The sequence below is a fragment of the Hemiscyllium ocellatum genome, chromosome 34 (genome assembly GCF_020745735.1).
Source record: "Hemiscyllium ocellatum isolate sHemOce1 chromosome 34, sHemOce1.pat.X.cur, whole genome shotgun sequence".
Classification (NCBI taxonomy): domain Eukaryota; kingdom Metazoa; phylum Chordata; class Chondrichthyes; order Orectolobiformes; family Hemiscylliidae; genus Hemiscyllium; species Hemiscyllium ocellatum.
The window spans coordinates 13344361-13361833 of record NC_083434.1 but is presented as its reverse complement, the minus strand read 5'-3'; the positions used below and the strand labels follow the sequence as shown (position 1 = coordinate 13361833).

Genomic DNA, 17473 nt, shown 5'->3' with positions numbered 1-17473 from the left:
GGTCAGGGGTCAAATTAAGGGCTTAATTTAAGGTAATGTTGGATAGTGATCAGAAGCGAGAACCCACAAAGCAGTAATAAAGGATTCTTGCAGCAGAGTGGATGCAATTAATATAATATCTTAAAGATAAAAGGAACACATTACTGATTCATTGCATCAACCTCTATTATAAGCTGATTGACAAAGATGACAAGCATAACTTCAAGGAGCATCACAAACACTCTCAGATGTTGTGACTTTAAGCTCTCCTTATCTGAAGACATTCATACTAAAGCTAACTGTTGCAATGAAGTCGGTCAAACTCAGTATCTTATTCAACTCACTATTACAAAACAATGCTTGAACTCGCTCTACCACAAAGAGGCACCAAAATGGATTTCAATCCTGCACTTGTGTGTATGTGAATAAATAAATATATAATATATATACATACATACACACACACCCCCAACATATTGTATCAACAGTTATTGGCTGGTTATCAGTAGACGGGTTTCCACTCCAATTTATCTCTTTCCTAGTTAAGGGAGTTGCTGCTCTAGTGACATCAACTAAAGCATATAATTGGTCTTGATGGCATATTTCTATACCAGATAGTGTGCTCAATAAGCAAGTGACTGAGTTTGCTTCCATTCACTATCACCACCTGTCACTTACATGCCCCATTACTTTCAATGTTTTGTCCTTTAATAGGAATTATGGAACTAAGAGATATAGCTTTTTCAACTACCATTGCTTGGAACAATTCCACACAAGTTTCTCAAAACATTTTCAGGCAAGTATTAGGCTGCATGTTCATTTTCAACGAAAGCTAGTGCTAATTATACAACTTAATGCACAATGTTGTGCTGACATTTAAAACATATCAACCACATATCTAGTCCAAATGAATCCAAGTATACAATAGCAAAGCATTATGAAATACAAAGTGTACTAGATAATCCTTTGCATTAAAATTAATAGGGCATTGTTTTAGAGTAGTATCCCTCACATCAGAGATACAATAACACAAATGTTAAGTAATCCTCCACAAGCCAAATGTCGGCAATAAGCCAAGAAGCACGGTCCCAAAATTAGGAAGCAGCAGCTAGAATTAACTTTCGATCTCGTTTCATTCATGGCATACAATGGAAGAAAAGAAAATGCATGGAAAAACCCAGCTGCACTCATTAACTTGGCAGTTGCTGCCAAGACTACTTCTAAAAATCAAACCAAAATTCAGTCTTAATTGTAAACAAGAAATCATATCTACAATTGTTTTTGAACTTTAATTTGCACTTTTCATAAGATATTTTTCCTCTATTTGCTCAGCAATGATAACCAAACAAATCAACATGTACTGAAATTGCCACATTCAACTTAACCACAGACCACACAAACGACTGTCAATATAGCTATAGCAGGTTCTTTCAGGAAAGACCAAAGGCAAACCTATCACACGTCTCAGACCATCAAGAACATTTTCACAGCTGATAAATTCGCCTTGGAAGACTCGTCAGAAAGGTTACGAGGTCTTGAAATAATTTGAGCATGAATTTTTGCATCATACATGCCAAAAGCCAACACAAGAACTCCATTATTAGATGTGTATGGTATTCAATAGTGACATTTCATTTCATGCGAATACATAATTTGAAATACCAGCAAATATCACCTCAGTTGCTGACAATCAGTAGAGATTAACATCAATACAACTGGCTGTGGTTTTACTGGCAAAAACTTCTATTACTATTCCTGTAACTGGTACATATTTCCCTTTATCACTCACCAGCTACCAAGCTTACATTCTGTTTCTAGGTCCATCATTGGTAGCAGTTATTCTATACTTCAAAAAGAAAATACTTAATTGGTCATACAAAAATCTTCCAATGGGAAAAGCCCATTAACATCACAGTCAAACAGATCACTGATTCCTGCTTTATCACCAATGCTCAGTAGGTACTCTTCCTGTGCAGCTGATGGAGACAGATTGACAAACAGTCCTTCTTCTTCCATTGGCAATGAAATCTGATCTTCAGTTTGCTGCAGAATATTGTTCAATGACGTTAATGGTGAAAAGTGTAAACCCGAACTGTCACCATGCTGACTGTTTGAAATATCAAAATCTGCCAATGGAAAATAAACAATGAACAGGTTAATATGATATTTTCCAATCATATGGCATATCTCTTAACATCCACATCATTAATATAGGATTGTAAACCAGATAATGGCCAGCTCATTCTCAAAGTAAACGTTTATATTTTATACAAGCCAGTCACCATTTGGCCTTGTGCCCATTCTGGCTCTAAGTGATAAACCTAGTGTCACTTACCCACCATTTTTCTGTAGGTATTTTGTTTTTCCTTTCCAGATTACCCCACTAGCCCTTCTCTGTTGTCTCACCCAAAAACCCAAGTTTATCAAAGTTTGGGAGAAGATTTGTAGCTCGGGTGCTCGTCTATATAAAAAATAATGAATTATCTTGTTTTATGCCAGTCTCTTCTCATGCTTTATATGGATCTCCTTTTTCTCATTAATGATGAAGAAATTCCTCCATCTTAGAACATAGAACAGTACAGCACAGAACAGACCCTTCAACCCACAATGTTGTGCCAACCATTGATCCTAATGTAAGGTAAACCTAATGTACAAACCCTCAAATTTCTGTGACCATATGCATGTCCAGCAGTCTCTTAAATATCCCCAATATCCTCACTTCCACAACTGCTGCTGGCAATGCATTCCATGCTCTCAACTCTCTGCGTAAAGAACCCGCCTCTGACATCCCCTCTATACTTTCCACCAAACAGCTTAAAACTATGACCCCACATGTTAACAATTTCTGCCCTGGGAAAAAGTCTCTGGCTATCAACTCTATCTATGCCTTTCATTATCTTGTACAGCTCAATTAAGTCCCCTCTCTTCCTTCTTTTTACCAATGAAAAAAGTCCGAGCTCAGTCAACCTCTCTTCGTAAGATTAGCCCTCCATTCCAGGCAGTATCCTGGTAAATGTCCTCTGAACCCTCTCCAAAGCATCCACATCTTTTCTATAACAGGGTGACCAGAACTGGACACAGTATTCAGAGTGCAGTCTAACCAAAGTTAGATAGATTTGCAACAAGATCTCATGGCTCTTAAACTCAAACCCCCTGTTAATGAAAGCCAAAATACCATATGCGTTCCTAACAACCCTGAGAAACTCAGGCTTGTCCTGGACTTGAACCAGAGACCTCTTCCATATAAAATGATCCAGGTTCACAATTCTACGATCCACCTAACATTTCTCATCTGCACCTTCTCTTGTGCCATCTTTCTGTCATCATCCAACATGTATCAAATAGATTGCCTTCCCTTTCTCCATCTTTGGGATACACCTTGACTGTACTCAGACTTCTTCCAATTTTCAGTTACAGTATTTTCTGACAGACTTCACTTCCACAGAGAGAACAACAATTTACCTTTTCACCTCAAAGCAAACCAACCCAAAAAAACTGTCTAGCCAGATCACGTCACGAGGGGGACTCTTTCACACCAAACACAACGTGCATCTTTTATTCATAATCATAATGAGGAGTCAAGTACCAAGTTACAAAGACCAGTGAAGTTCCAGATTCCACCTTTAGCCTGCTGTGTTGAAAATTTGAAGCAGGGCTATTAAAAAGCTGTTATGAACCAGGCCAGACTCCTCAAAACATTTTTAAGCATGTAGCCCAGAACATAACTTGGCTACTTGTATAGTGGATGCTCCCAGAGTGAATTAGGTGATTTGACTGCCAAGTTTTAAACAAACAGAACTTATTTACAAAAATTACAGAGTGAAACACAAAGAACAGAAAATTGAATCCCAGATTAATTATCCTATCCATACTTGATGCTGTTCTAAAATTACTTGCAACATTCCCAATAAACACATCCCTGAGCATAAAAAGAGTAAAAATGACAAAAAGCTTACAGGTTACAAAGTCAGAAGGAGGGAGTGAACATACGCTGCTGAACTGAATCAAAAACTCAATCTAAACGAAGGCTAAACACAACTAGCTGGTCACTCCTCTTTGATTGTATTTTTTTTTAAAAAGGCATGAAAGCCTTTAGGCAGGAGGCATTATCTATTAGGAGTAAAGAAAAAGGGCCCCAACAAACCTTTCAAACCCAGCCTAGTTGGGCCCTGGCCAATTATCCTCTTTTGGGGGGAAAAAACTCAAGGGCATAGTAACCTTGTAAAAAAACAACATTGTGATAAAAGCCAAAGGGATGAGAGAAATTCAGTCAATGTTAACAAGTTACCAGGGTCAACCCTGTGGGACAAGAACATGCATAGGAAGCAAGGAGAGATCAGATTTGGGTTCAACAGCAATCCCACTGTGTTTGAACAGCCCAATAGGTGCTAACACAACTGAATTAGAGACTGTGGGAATTCACATTCTCCCAAATGTATTTGTCTCCATAAAAGGACAGCAAGGTGGAAACTGAAATTGAACAGATGATTAGAATACTTGTTTTGGTATCCTCTTCTAAAAATGGAAACTCCTACTCAAGTTACAGTTTTATGAGCAACACTTTGCTCATTTCACAATACCCAGTTTATGAACCTTAGCTGAATATTCCCAATTTAAAGGCACCACAGTCAATTCCAATTCTCTTCTCATCAGATGAGTGAAAATTCATACAACAGAGGCCACTGCAGATCAAATGTGCATGGGTATGCTGGGTTGAAAGTGTCTGATTCTCATGTCGAACTATTAAAGGCAGTGCAACAAAATAATGGACATTTCAGGAGGATGAGAATTTGCTTCTGTAGAAACGGGTCCTGCCACAAATAGGGATCCATTCATTATACAGCAAGCACTCTCTGGCTATTAATACACAAAGGCAGCTTCACATTAAACTGGTCAAGCAGCTTACTACAAGCACAAGTAGAATTCGAACTGCATATCTCCATCACTGGGCAAGGAGGCCAAGGTTCAAGTTCCTCCTTGCTCTTAGGTATGGATCAACATGTCTGAACATGTTGATTTAGAACTACAGATATAGGCATATTGAGATATTTAAGTAGTAGTAGTAGTATTTTGTTTTTATTTACTTGTGGGACATGTTTTGAAAAACTTTAAAACAACATGTTGATATATCAAAGCAAGCTCATATTGGAGATAGTGTGGAAAAATGTTTTTTCCCCCCAGTGATAATTGGAGTGGGAGGAGAGACAGGGAGGACCAGAGGCCTGGCGAGAAGGTAAATGTTAAAAGATACAAAGGTTCAGGCAGAGTGCACACTCAGCAGGAGCTGCACAGGACTGCTGGGTCAGTGAGGTTTTATATTTGGGCAGTTGTTTTACCTAAAACACTACTCAGGTAGTGACACCCACCCGTCCTCATCTAACCAACAAAAAAAAATGAGTTCTGTGCGTCAATTGGTAAGGTGGCTCGTTTCTTTAGTTTTTTCCAGTTTTTCAGTAGTCTCACTGGGAATTTCGAATAGTGGGAATGGAAGTTAGGGCACTTGAATGTTCCTCCTGCAGAATGTAGGAGGCAAGGTGTCCCTGCTGACTGCATCTTTGGGAAGCACACCCAACTCCAGCTCCTCAACAACTGCTTTAGGGAACAGGAGCTGGACGAACTTCAGATCATTCGGGAGGCGGAGGGAGTTATTGAGAGGAGTTACAGGTTAGTAGTCACATCTCAAGATGTAAAAAGATGAAGGTAGATTGATTACCAACAGGGGACAGAAAGGGAACTGGCAGGCAGTGCAGGGATCCCCTGTGGCAATTCCCCTCAAGTATACAGTTTTGGATACTGTTGCAGGTGGACGACTTACCAGGGGTAAGCAATGGTGAACAGGTCTCTGGTACAGAGTCTGACCCTGTTGCTCAGAAGAAAAAGGGGGAAGAGAAGCAGAACATTTCACAGTTAGGGGGATAGAAAGGAGGTTCTGTGGGAACAAGAGTGATTCATGGTTGGTGTGTTGCCTCCCAAGTGCCAGGGTTCATGATGTCTCTGATTGTGTTTTTGGGATCCTTGAGGGGAGGGGGAGCAGCCCCAAGTCATGGTCCACATAGGCACGAACGACATAGGTGGGAAGAGAGATGGGGATTTAAAGCAGAAATTCAGGGAGCGAGGGCAGAAGCTTACTACTAGAACAAACAGTTGTCTCTGGTTTGTTGCCCGTGCCACATGTTAGCAAGGCGGGGGGGTGGTGTGGAAGAGTTGAACACATGGCTACAGGGATGGTGCAGGAGGGAAGGTTTTGGATTCCTGGATAATTGGGGCTTTTTTTAGGTAGGTGGGACCTCTACAAACAGGATGGTCTTCACCTGAACCAAAGGGGTACCAATATCATGGGGGTGCGAGGTGGAATTTGCTGATGCTCTTCAGGTGGGTTTAAACTAATCCAGCAGGGGGATGGAAACCAAAATTGTAGTTCAAGTACATGAAAGGATGAGAGTAATGAAGTCACAACTAAGATTTCAAGATTGCAAGGCGGCACCAGCAAGCAAGAATTGATTTGAAGCATGTCTACTTCAATGCCAGGAGCATTCAGAATACGGCGGATGAAATTGCAGCATGGGTTGGTACCTGGGATTGCGATGTTGTGGCCATTTTATAGACATGGGTCGAACAGGGACAGGAATGGTTATTGCAGATTCCGGGATTTAGATGTTTCAGTAAGAACAGTTAAAATGGTAAAAGAGGGGGAAGTGTGGCACTGTTAGTTTTGGACAGTATTACGGTTGCAGAAAGGACATTTGAGGACTCGTTTACTGAGTATGGGCTGAGATTAGAAACAGGAAAGGAGAAGTTACCCTGTTGGGAGTTTTCTATAAGCCTCAATAGTTCCAGAAATGTAGAGGAAAGGATTGCAAAAATGATCCTCATTAGGAACGAGAATGACAGGGTAGTTATGGGGGAGCTTTACCTTTCCAAATACTGACTGGGAATACTATAGTTCGAGTAATTTAGAGGGGTCAGTTTTTGTCCAATGTGTGCAGGAGGGTTTCCTGATAGTATGTAGACAGGCCAACAGGGGCGAGGCCACATTAGATTTGGAGGTAGATGAGCACTTTGGTGATAGTGACCACAATTTGGTTATGTTTATTTTGGCAATGGAAAGGATAGGTATATACCAGAGGGCAAGAGTTATAGCTGGGGAAAAGGCAATGATGATGTGATTAAGCAAGATTTAGGATGCATAGGATGGGGAGAGGATGGACACAATCGAAATGTGGAGCTTATTCAAGGACCAGCTACTGCAGGTCCTTGATAAGTCTGTACCGGTCAGGCAGGCAGGAAGTTGTGGAGTGCAGGAGCCATGGTTTACTAAGGAAGTTGAATCTCTTCAAGAGGAATAAGGTAGCTTATGCGACGACGAGATGTGAAGGTTCAGTTAGGACGCTTGAGAGTTACAAGTTAGCCAGGAAAGATCTAAAGAGAGCCAAGAGGAGCCAGGATGGGACACAAGAAGTCAAAGGCAAGTAGAGTCAAGGAACACCTTAAGGCTTTCTACAGGTATATCAGGAATAAAGGAATGACTAGAGTAAGATTAGGGCCAATCAAGCATAGTTGTGGGAAATTGTACAGGAGTCAGAAGGTAAGAGAAGCGCTAAATGGATATTTTTCATCAGTATTCACACTGGGAAAAGACAATATGGTCAAGGAGAATACAGAGATACAGCCTACAAGGCTAGATGGGATCGAGGTGCATAAGGAGGAAGTGTTAGCAATTTAGGAACGCGTAAAAATAGATAAGCCCCCTGGGCTGGATGGGATTTATCAGAGGATTCTCTGGGAAGCCAGGGAGGAGACTGCTGAGCTTTTGACTTATGTTTATGCTTATTATCTTTATGTCATGATTGTTTACAGAAATCATGCCAGAAGAGTGGAGGATAACAAACATTGCCTTGTTCAAAAAAGGGAGTAGAGACAACCCTAGAAATTACAGACCCGAGAGTCTTACTTCAATTGTGGGTACAGTAACGGAAAGGCTGTCAGAGATAGGATTTATAATCAGCTAGAGAGGAATAAGTCGATTACCCTTGTGTGAAGGGCAGGTTGTGCCTCACAAACCTGGTTGAATTCTTTGAGAAGGCGACCTAATAGGTGGAGGAGGGTAAAGCGGTTGATGTGGCATATATGGATTTTATTGAAGTGTTTGAAAAGGTTCCATACAGTTGGGTATTGCACAGCTTCAGGGTTGTGTGTGTTTTAGCGGTTTGGATTAGAAATTGGCTAGCTGAAAGACAGGATGGTGATTGATGGGAAATATTCATCCTGGAGTTCAGTTACTAGTCGGGTACCGTAAGGAACTGTTTTGGGTCTGTTGTGGTTTGTCATTTATATAAATGAACTGGATGAGGGCATACAGGAATGGATTAGTGAATTTGCAGACAATACCAAGGTCGGTAGAGAAGTAGAAGTAGATAGTGACGAAGGATGTTAACTTAGAGAGACATAGATAAGCTGCAGAGCTGGGCTGAGAGATGGAAAATGGAGTTAATGTGGAAAAGTGTGGGGTGATTCATTTTGAAAGGAGTAACAGGAATGCAGAGTACTGGACTAACAGTAAGATTCTTGGTAGTGTAGATGAGCAGAGAGATCCGAGTGTTTGGGGACAGATCCTTGAAATATGCCACCCAGGTTGATAGGGTTGTTCAGGCGGCATATGGTGTGTTAGCTTTCACTAGTAGAGGGATTGAGTTTTGGAACCATGAGGTCATGCTGAAGCTGTACAAAACTCTGGTGTGGCCACATTTGGAGTATTGCGTACAGTTCAGGTCACTGCCATAAACAAAGGATGTGGAAACTCTGGAAAGGGTTCAGAGGAGATTAACTAGAATGTTGCCTGGTATTGAGGGAAGGTCTTGAGGGAAGACAGAGGGACTTGAGGCTGTTTTCATGAGAGAAGATGGAGAGGAGACTTAATTGAGACAGACAAGATAATCAGAGGGTTAGATATGTTGGACATCGAGAGCCTTTTTACTCTGATATTGATGGCTAGCACAAGGGGACATAGCTTTAAATTCAGGGGTGATAGATATAGGACAGATGTCAGAGGTAGTTTCATTACTAAGTAGTAGGAGCATGGAACACACTGCCTGCAACATAGTCATAGAGATGTACAGCATGGAAACAGACCCTTCGGTCCAACTCGTCCATGCCGACCACATAGCCCAACCCAATCTAGTCCCACTAGCACCAAGCCCATATCCCTTCAAACCTTTCCTATTCATATACCCATCCAAATGCCTCTTAAATGTTGCAATTATACCAGCCTCCACCACTTCCTCTGGCAGCTCACTCCATACCCGTACCACCCTCTGAAACAGTTGCCCCATATGTCTCTTTTATATCTTTTCCCTCTCACTCTAAACCTATGCCCTCTAGTTCTGGACTCCCCAACCCCAGGGAAAAGACTTTGCCTATTTATCCTATCCCATGCCCCTCAATTTTGTAAACCACAAGAAGGGCACCCCTTAGCCTCAGACATTCCAGGGAAAACAGCCCCAGCCTGTTCAGCCACTCCCTATAACTCAAATCCTCCAACCCAGGCAATATCCTTGTACATATTTCTGAACCCTTTCAAGTTTCACAACATCCTTCAGATAGGAAGGCCAGAATTGCACGCAACATTCCAGCAGTGGTCTAACCAATGTCCTGTACAGCCACTATATGACCTCCCAATTCCTGTACTCAGTACTCTGACCAATAAAGGAAAGGATACCAAACACCTTCTTCACTATCCTATCTACCTGCGACTCCACTTTCAAGGAGCAATGAACCAGCACACCAAGGTCTCTTTGCTCAGCAACACTCCCTAGGACCTTACCATTAAGTGTATAAAAGTCTAGCTAAGATTTGCTTTCCCAAAATGCAGCACCTCACATTTATATGAATTAAACTCCATCTGCCACTTCTCAGCCCATTGGCCGATCTGGACCAGATCCTGTTGTAATCTGAGGTAACCCTCTTTGCTGTGCACTACACCCCCAATTTTGGGGTCATCAGCAAACTTACTAACTGTACCTCTTTTGTTCACATCCAAATCATTTATGTAAATGACAAAAATTAGAGGACTTTTGTGGCACTCCACTGGTCACAGGCCTCCAGTCTGAAAAACAACGCTGCACCACTACCTTCTGTCTTCTACCTTTGAGCCAGGTCTGTATCCAAATGGCTAGTTCTCCCTGTATTCCATGAGATCTAACCTTGCTAATCAGTCTCTCATGGGGAACCTTGTCAAGTGCATTACTGAAATCCATATAAATCACATCTACTGCTCTGCCCTCAATCATCTTTGTTACTTCTTCCAAAACATTTAATCAAGTTTGAGAGACAAGATTTCCATGCACAAAGCAATGCTGACCATTGCTAACTCTTTCCAAATACATGTACATCTTGTCCCTCAGGATTCCCTGCAACAAGTTACCCACCATCGAGGTCAGGCTCACCAGTCTATAGTTCCCTGGCTTGTCTTTACCGCCCTTCTTAAACAGTGACACCATGATTGCCAACCTCCAGTCTTCCAGCACACCTCACCTGAGACTACCGATGATACAAATATCTCAGCAAGAGGCCCAGCAATCACTATTCTAGCTTCCCACAGAGTTCTCGGGTACATTTGATCAGGTCCTGGGGATTTATCCACTTTATCCTTTTCAAGACATCTAGCACTTCCTCCTCTGTAATCTGGACATTTTACAAGATGTCACCATCTATTTCCCTACAGTCTATATCTTCCATATCCTTTTCCACAATAAATACTGATGCAAAATATTCATTTAGTATCTCCCCCATTTTCTGTGGTTTCACACAAAGACTGCCTTGAGGGGCCCTATTCTCTCCTAGTTACCCTTTTGTCCTTAATATATTTGTAAAAATCCTTTGGATTCTCCTTAATTCTGTGTGCCAAAGCTATTTCATGTCCCTATTTTCCCTCCTGATATCCCTCTTAAGTATATTCCAACTGCCTTTATACTCTAAGGATTCACTCAATCTATCCTGTCTATACCTGACATATGCTTCCTTCTTTTTCTTAACAAATCCTCAAGGTAGATTAGATTTGATTACTTAGTGTGGAAACAGGCTCTTCAGCCCAACAAGTCCTCACCGACCCGCCGAAGCGCACCCCACCCAGACCCATTCCCCTACACCTAACACTACGGGCAATTTAGCATGGCCAATTCACCTGACCTGCACACCTTCGGACTGTGGGAGGAAACCGGAGCACCCAGAGGAAACCCACGCAGACACGGGAGAATGTGAAAACTCCACACAGTCAGTCGCCTGAGACGGGAATTGAACCTGGGTCTCTGGCGCTGAGAGGCAGCAGTGCCACCGTGCTGACCACTGTCTTTAGTCATCCAGTAGTCCCTATACCTATCAGGCGTCCCTTTCACCCTGATAGGAATATACTTTCTCTGGATTCTTTTATCTCATTTCTGAAGGCTTCCAATTTTCCAGCCGTCCTTTTACCTGCGAACGTCTGCTTCCTATCAGCTTTCGAAAGTTCTTGCCTAATACCATCAAAATTGGCCTTTCTCCAATTTAGAACTTCAACTTTTAAATCTGGTCTATCCTTTTCCATCACTATTTTAAAATAAATAGAATTATGGTCGCTGGCCCCAAAGTGCTCCCCCACTGACACCTCAGTCACCTGCTAAGCCTTATTTCCCAAGAGTAGGTCAAGTTTTGCACCTTCTCTAGTAGGTACATCCACATACGGAATCAGAAAATTGTCTTGGACATACTTAAATTCCTCTCCATCTAAACCTTTAACACAATGGCAGTCCCAGTCTATGTTTGGAAAGGTTATAATCCCCTACCATAACTACCCTATTATTCTTACAGATAGCTAAGATCTCCTTACAAGTTTGTTTCTCAATTTCCCTCTGACAACTGGGGGAATCTATAATACAATCCAAATAAGGTGATCATCCCTTTCTTATTTCTCAGTTCCACCCAATTAACTTCCCTGGATGTATTTCTGGGAATACCCTCCGTCATCAAAATGTAATGTTATCCCTCATCAAAAAGGCCATTCCCCCTCCTCTCTTGCCTCCCTTTCTATCCTTCCTGTAGCATTTGTATCCTGGAACATTAAGCTGCCCGTCCTGCCCATCCCTGAGCCATGTTTCTGTAATTGCTATGATATCCCAGTCCCACATTCCTAACCATGCCCTGAGTTCATCTGCCTTCTCTGTTCGGTCCCTTGCATCGAAATAAATGCAGTTTAATTTATTAGTCCTACCTTGTCCCTGCCTGCCCTGACTGACTCATTTCTGTTCTCAACTATACCAGTGTCAGATCGATCTCCTTCCTCACTTTCTCCCTGGGTCCCACCCCCCACCTTACTAGTTTAAATCCTCCCAAGCAGTTCTAGCAAATTTCCCTGCCAGTATATTAGTCCCCTTCCAATTTAGGTGCAATCCGTCCTTCTTGTACAGGTCACTTCTACCCCAAAAGAGATTCCAATGATCCAAAAATGTGAATCCTTCTCCCATACACCAGTTCCTCAGCCATGCATTCATCTGCTCTATTCTCCTATTCCTGCCCTCACTAGCTCGTAGCACCGGGGGTAATCCAGATATTACTACCCTCGAGGACCTCCTTTTTAAATTTCTACCTAACTCTAATCTCCCTTCAGAATATCAACCATTTCCCTTCCTATGTTGTTGACAGTAGTATACTCACCAACTTTAAAAGGCATTTAAATGGTCACTGGATAGGCATATGGACAAGAATGGAAGAGTGTTGGTTAGATGAGTTTCAGATTGGCCCTTGATGTTGTGCCGACCTGTGGAACCAAAGGGCCTGTACTGCACTGTAGTGTTCTATGTTTCAAAATGACATTGTTCCAAGATTTCAGACTACTTTGTTTAATGTTAGTCAGTTATGTGGGGTGACCGAATATATAGCAGTCAGGCTGTCCAGTTCAACCAGTCCATTCCAGAATCTGTTTCACTCAAGCCTTCACCTTTCCATTCTCACCCAAGTATCAGAAGAGTTCTTTCTCCTCCTTCCTCATAAGCTTACCAAGCCGCCCCTAAAATACATTTTTGTAATTCACCTCAACATTCCATAATAGCAAGTCCATATTCACAGGTTCTCTAGGTGAAGAAAATGCTTTTGAACTTAACTTTGTGATGGCTGCCTGATGCTGTCAGCCAAGTGTCTTGCTCATCCCCACAGCAGAATCACTCTGCCCCTCGCATATTCTATTAAAACCTTCATAATTCATTAAGCCATGTTGCAGCTTTCTCTCCATCTGTTCATTCTTTGTTGCTGGCTTATAACCTTGGAGCTCTGGATAATTATGAAGGTTTTAATAGAAAATGAGTGTTATAGTGATTCTACTTAAGGGATGAGCAAAACTCTTAGCTGTCAGCATTGTGACACACTGGTACATTGACTATCTCTGGACCAACAGGTCAGGGTTCAATTCCCACCTACTCCAGAGAGATTTGTTGTGAATATGTTCACTGAGCTGGGAATTTTGATTGCAGACATTTTGTCCCCTCTGTAGGTGACACCCTCAGTGCTGTGGATCCTCAAGTGAAGCTCTGGCCCACGGTGTCAGCTGGAATTGATGTGGCTTCATTCCAGTTGTTTGTTGCAATGGTCTAGGTCAATGAGTTTATGGATGGAGCTCGTGGATGAGTGTCATGCTTTTAGGAGATCACTGGCTGTACTCTGCTGGGCTTGATTTATTATTCTTCTGTTGTCCCAGTCAAAATTGTTGTCTTCATCACCTGCATGTATAGATACTCGGGGCAGTTGGTTGTGAAGTTTCATGGCTGTTTCAAGTTCACAAGTGCAGATGTTGTCTACCTGTTTCTCCTCTTTAGTGTTTTGTGCAGTCTCTGTACACCATGTATGTCCTGCACATCATGGATATTGGATCTCTTGTTCTGGTGAGTTGTTATCGGAGTGTGGCTGTCTGACTTATGTCAGCGCAAAAACTGAGTGGTCGGAGGAGTCTGGCTGTTATGGAGATGTACAACACGGAAACAGATCCTTTGGTCCAACTCGTCCATGCCGACCAGATATCCCAATGCAATCTTGTCCCACCTGCCAGCACCTGGCCCATATCTCTCTAAACCCTTCCTATTCATATATCCATTTCCCTTTTAAATGTTGTAATCATACTTGCCTCCAATCTGGCAGCTCATTCCGTACACGTACGACCCTGTGTGGAAAAGTTGCCCCCTTAAATCTCTTATATCTTTCCCCTTCAGTTCAGAAACTTTTTTTTTAAAATAGAAGATGGAGTGGTGTGTTGGGTCATGGCATGAACTCATCACATTGTCTGTCTGTCAGGCATCTGTGGATAAAGCTGTGGGGATATCAGTTCTTGGCAAAGACTTTATGAAGGTTTTTTTTCCCTTCTCTTCGCAGATGGGAGTGTTGCAGTGTATTGTAGCCCTTTGGAACAGGGTCCTCATGCAGCTTCGCTTGGATGTGTTTGGGTGATTGTTGTTCTAATTCAGGATCTACTCCATGTGTGACTTTTCTGTATCCTTTTGTTGTGCATTCTCAGTCTTTTCTACCATCACGTCCAGGAATGGGAGTTGGTTGTTAATTTCCTCTTCTCACAAATTTGATCCCTGTGAGCGTGGTGTTGATAATCTGTGAGTGCTCTCGATCCCTGTCCTTTTAACCATTACGAAAGGGTACAGAAAGCCAATCAACCCATATGCCAGAGAAACAGCCAGATAAAACTGCATCATGATGATCCAGATTATGATTATGAGTGCACACAACACAGGTACAGACAAGAAACTCCATGCCAAAAATCGTTAATTTCAAAAGCGACCAATCAGAAGTGGACTGTAACAGTCGAACAGGCCATCCCAACAGGATAGAACAGAACCACAAAAAAAAACAGCACAAGACAAAATGACTAAACTAACCAACAGCAGAAAAGACAACCTGACAGACACCTGGGTAAGAAACCTATCCAACAGACAGCTCACAGACACAGAAAAAGCAATGCTAGTTAAAGGATTCAATTAAAACCACAAGGATGGCAAAAAAACAGACTTGCTAGCTGCACTAGGATGTAGGCTCAGAACAAACAGACTAATTGAAGAGACACAGTAAACGGTCAGACAAACCATTGTACCCTGATTGACAAAGGAAACAAAAACAACCTCAACACAAAAGGAGAGAAGCCCTATCAACACAAAATAGGATGAAAACAGTCATATTACCAGCGGATAAAGGCAGAATGACAGTAATCATGAATAAAACTGACCATATAAAAACAAGCAGAAAAACCACTTGCAGAACCGACACCTACCTACAGGGGATGAATGACCCCACACCACATTTAATACAATAAACAACACACTATGGAACCTGCACAAAAATGGACTGATGACCAAGACAGACCTACAAAGGGTGAAACCAGAAGGTACCAACACCCCACAATTTTACAGATTATTTAAAAAGGAACATAAACCAGACATACCACTCAGACCCATTGTGGCACTTCGAGGAACTCCACCACAAACTGGCAAAAGAACAACAGAAACTCAAAACATCTAGCCAGCAGATCCAAACACTCAATAAAATCATCACAGGAATTCCTAGACAATATTGAGAACGTAAACATAGACAAGGGTGAAGCAATGGGGTCTCATTCAATATAATGGTGCAGTTTACCTCCGTTGACAATAACCAACCTCCTGGACAAACAGAAGGACTGCTTACTTAAACTACAGGACCCATGCATGACAACACACTTCATATTCAACAGCCAGATATATGAACAAATCAATGGGGAATATATGGACTCACCCATCTCTGGGCTCATAGCATAAGCAGTGATGCAAAGACTGGATCAGATACGTGGGACTTTTGTATAGTTAAACAACAGGAATCGAGAGCACACACCAAATTATCAGCACCATGCTCACAGGGATCAAATTCATGAGGAAGAAATTAACAACCAAATCCCATTCCTGGATCTGATGAACACAAAATGAAGAATACACAACAAAACAAAAAAAAAGCCACACACAATCAGATCCTGAATAACAGCAACCACCAAAAAGGACTACAAAACCCTCCGCTCCAATCCCAACCTCACCATCAAACCCGCAGACAAGGGAGGCGCGGTGGTAGTTTGGCGCACTGACCTGTACACCGCTGAAGCCAAACGCCAGCTCGCGGACGCCTCCTCTTATCGCCCCCTTGACCACGACCCCACCTCCCACCACCAAACCATCATCTCCCAGACCATCCAGGACCTCATCACCTCAGGGGATCTCCCATCCACCGCCTCCAACCTCATAGTCCCACAACCCCGCACCGCCCGTTTCTACCTCCTGCCCAAAATCCACAAACCTGCCTGCCCCGGCCGACCCATTGTCTCAGCCTGCTCCTGCCCCACCGAACTCATCTCCCAATACCTCGACACGGTCCTGTCCCCTTTAGTCCAAGAACTCCCCACCTACGTTCGGGACACCACCCACGCACTCCACCTCCTCCAGGATTTTCGCTTCCCCGGTCCCCAACGCCTTATTTTCACTATGGACATCCAGTCCCTGTACACCTCCATCCCCCATCACGAAGGACTCAAAGCCCTCCGCTTCTTCCTTTCCCGCCGCACTAACCAGTACCCTTCCACTGACACCCTCCTTCGACTGACTGAACTGGTCCTCACCCTGAATAACTTCTCTTTTCAATCCTCCCACTTCCTCCAAACTAAAGGAGTTGCCATGGGCACCCGCATGGGCCCCAGCTATGCCTGCCTCTTCGTAGGATACGTGGAACAGTCCATCTTCCGCAACTACACTGGCACCACCCCCCACCTTTTCCTCCGCTACATCGATGACTGTATCGGCGCTGCCTCGTGCTCCCACGAGGAGGTTGAACAGTTCATCAACTTTACTAACACCTTCCATCCCGACCTGAAATTCACCTGGACTGTCTCAGACTCCTCCCTCCCCTTCCTAGACCTTTCCATTTCTATCTCGGGCGACCGACTCAACACAGACATCTATTATAAACCGACTGACTCCCACAGCTACCTGGACTACACCTCCTCCCACCCTGCCCCCTGTAAAAACGCCATCCCATATTCCCAATTCCTTCGTCTCCGCCGCATCTGCTCCCAGGAGGACCAATTCCAACACCGCACAACCCAGATGGCCTCCTTCTTCAAGGACCGCAGAATCCCCCCAGACGTGATCGACGATGCCCTCCACCGCATCTCCTCCACTTCCCGCTCCTCCGCCCTTGAGCCCCGCTCCTCCAACCGCCACCAAGACAGAACCCCACTGGTTCTCACCTACCACCCCACCAACCTGCGCATACAACGTATTATCCGCCGCCATTTCCGCCACCTCCAAACGGACCCCACCACCAAGGATATATTTCCCTCCCCTCCCCTATCAGCGTTCCGCAAGGACCACTCCCTTCGTGACTCCCTTGTCAGATCCACACCCCCCACCAACCCAACCTCCACCCCCGGCACCTTCCCCTGCAACCGCAGGAA

At 43.2% G+C, this 17473-nt stretch overlaps 1 protein-coding gene across 1 annotated transcript in view; it reads right to left on the bottom strand.

Annotated features, from left to right (window-relative positions):
• Positions 1–898: 898 nt before the first annotated feature.
• The window catches only part of LOC132832226 (transcription factor E2F3-like), a 68565-nt gene continuing 51990 nt past the window's right edge, over positions 899–17473 (bottom strand). Inside the window, exon 7 of the mRNA XM_060850034.1 lies at positions 899–2105. Within this exon, the coding sequence (XP_060706017.1) occupies positions 1843–2105 (263 nt within the window). The 3' untranslated portion in view covers positions 899–1842. The remainder of the gene's footprint in view (positions 2106–17473) is intronic.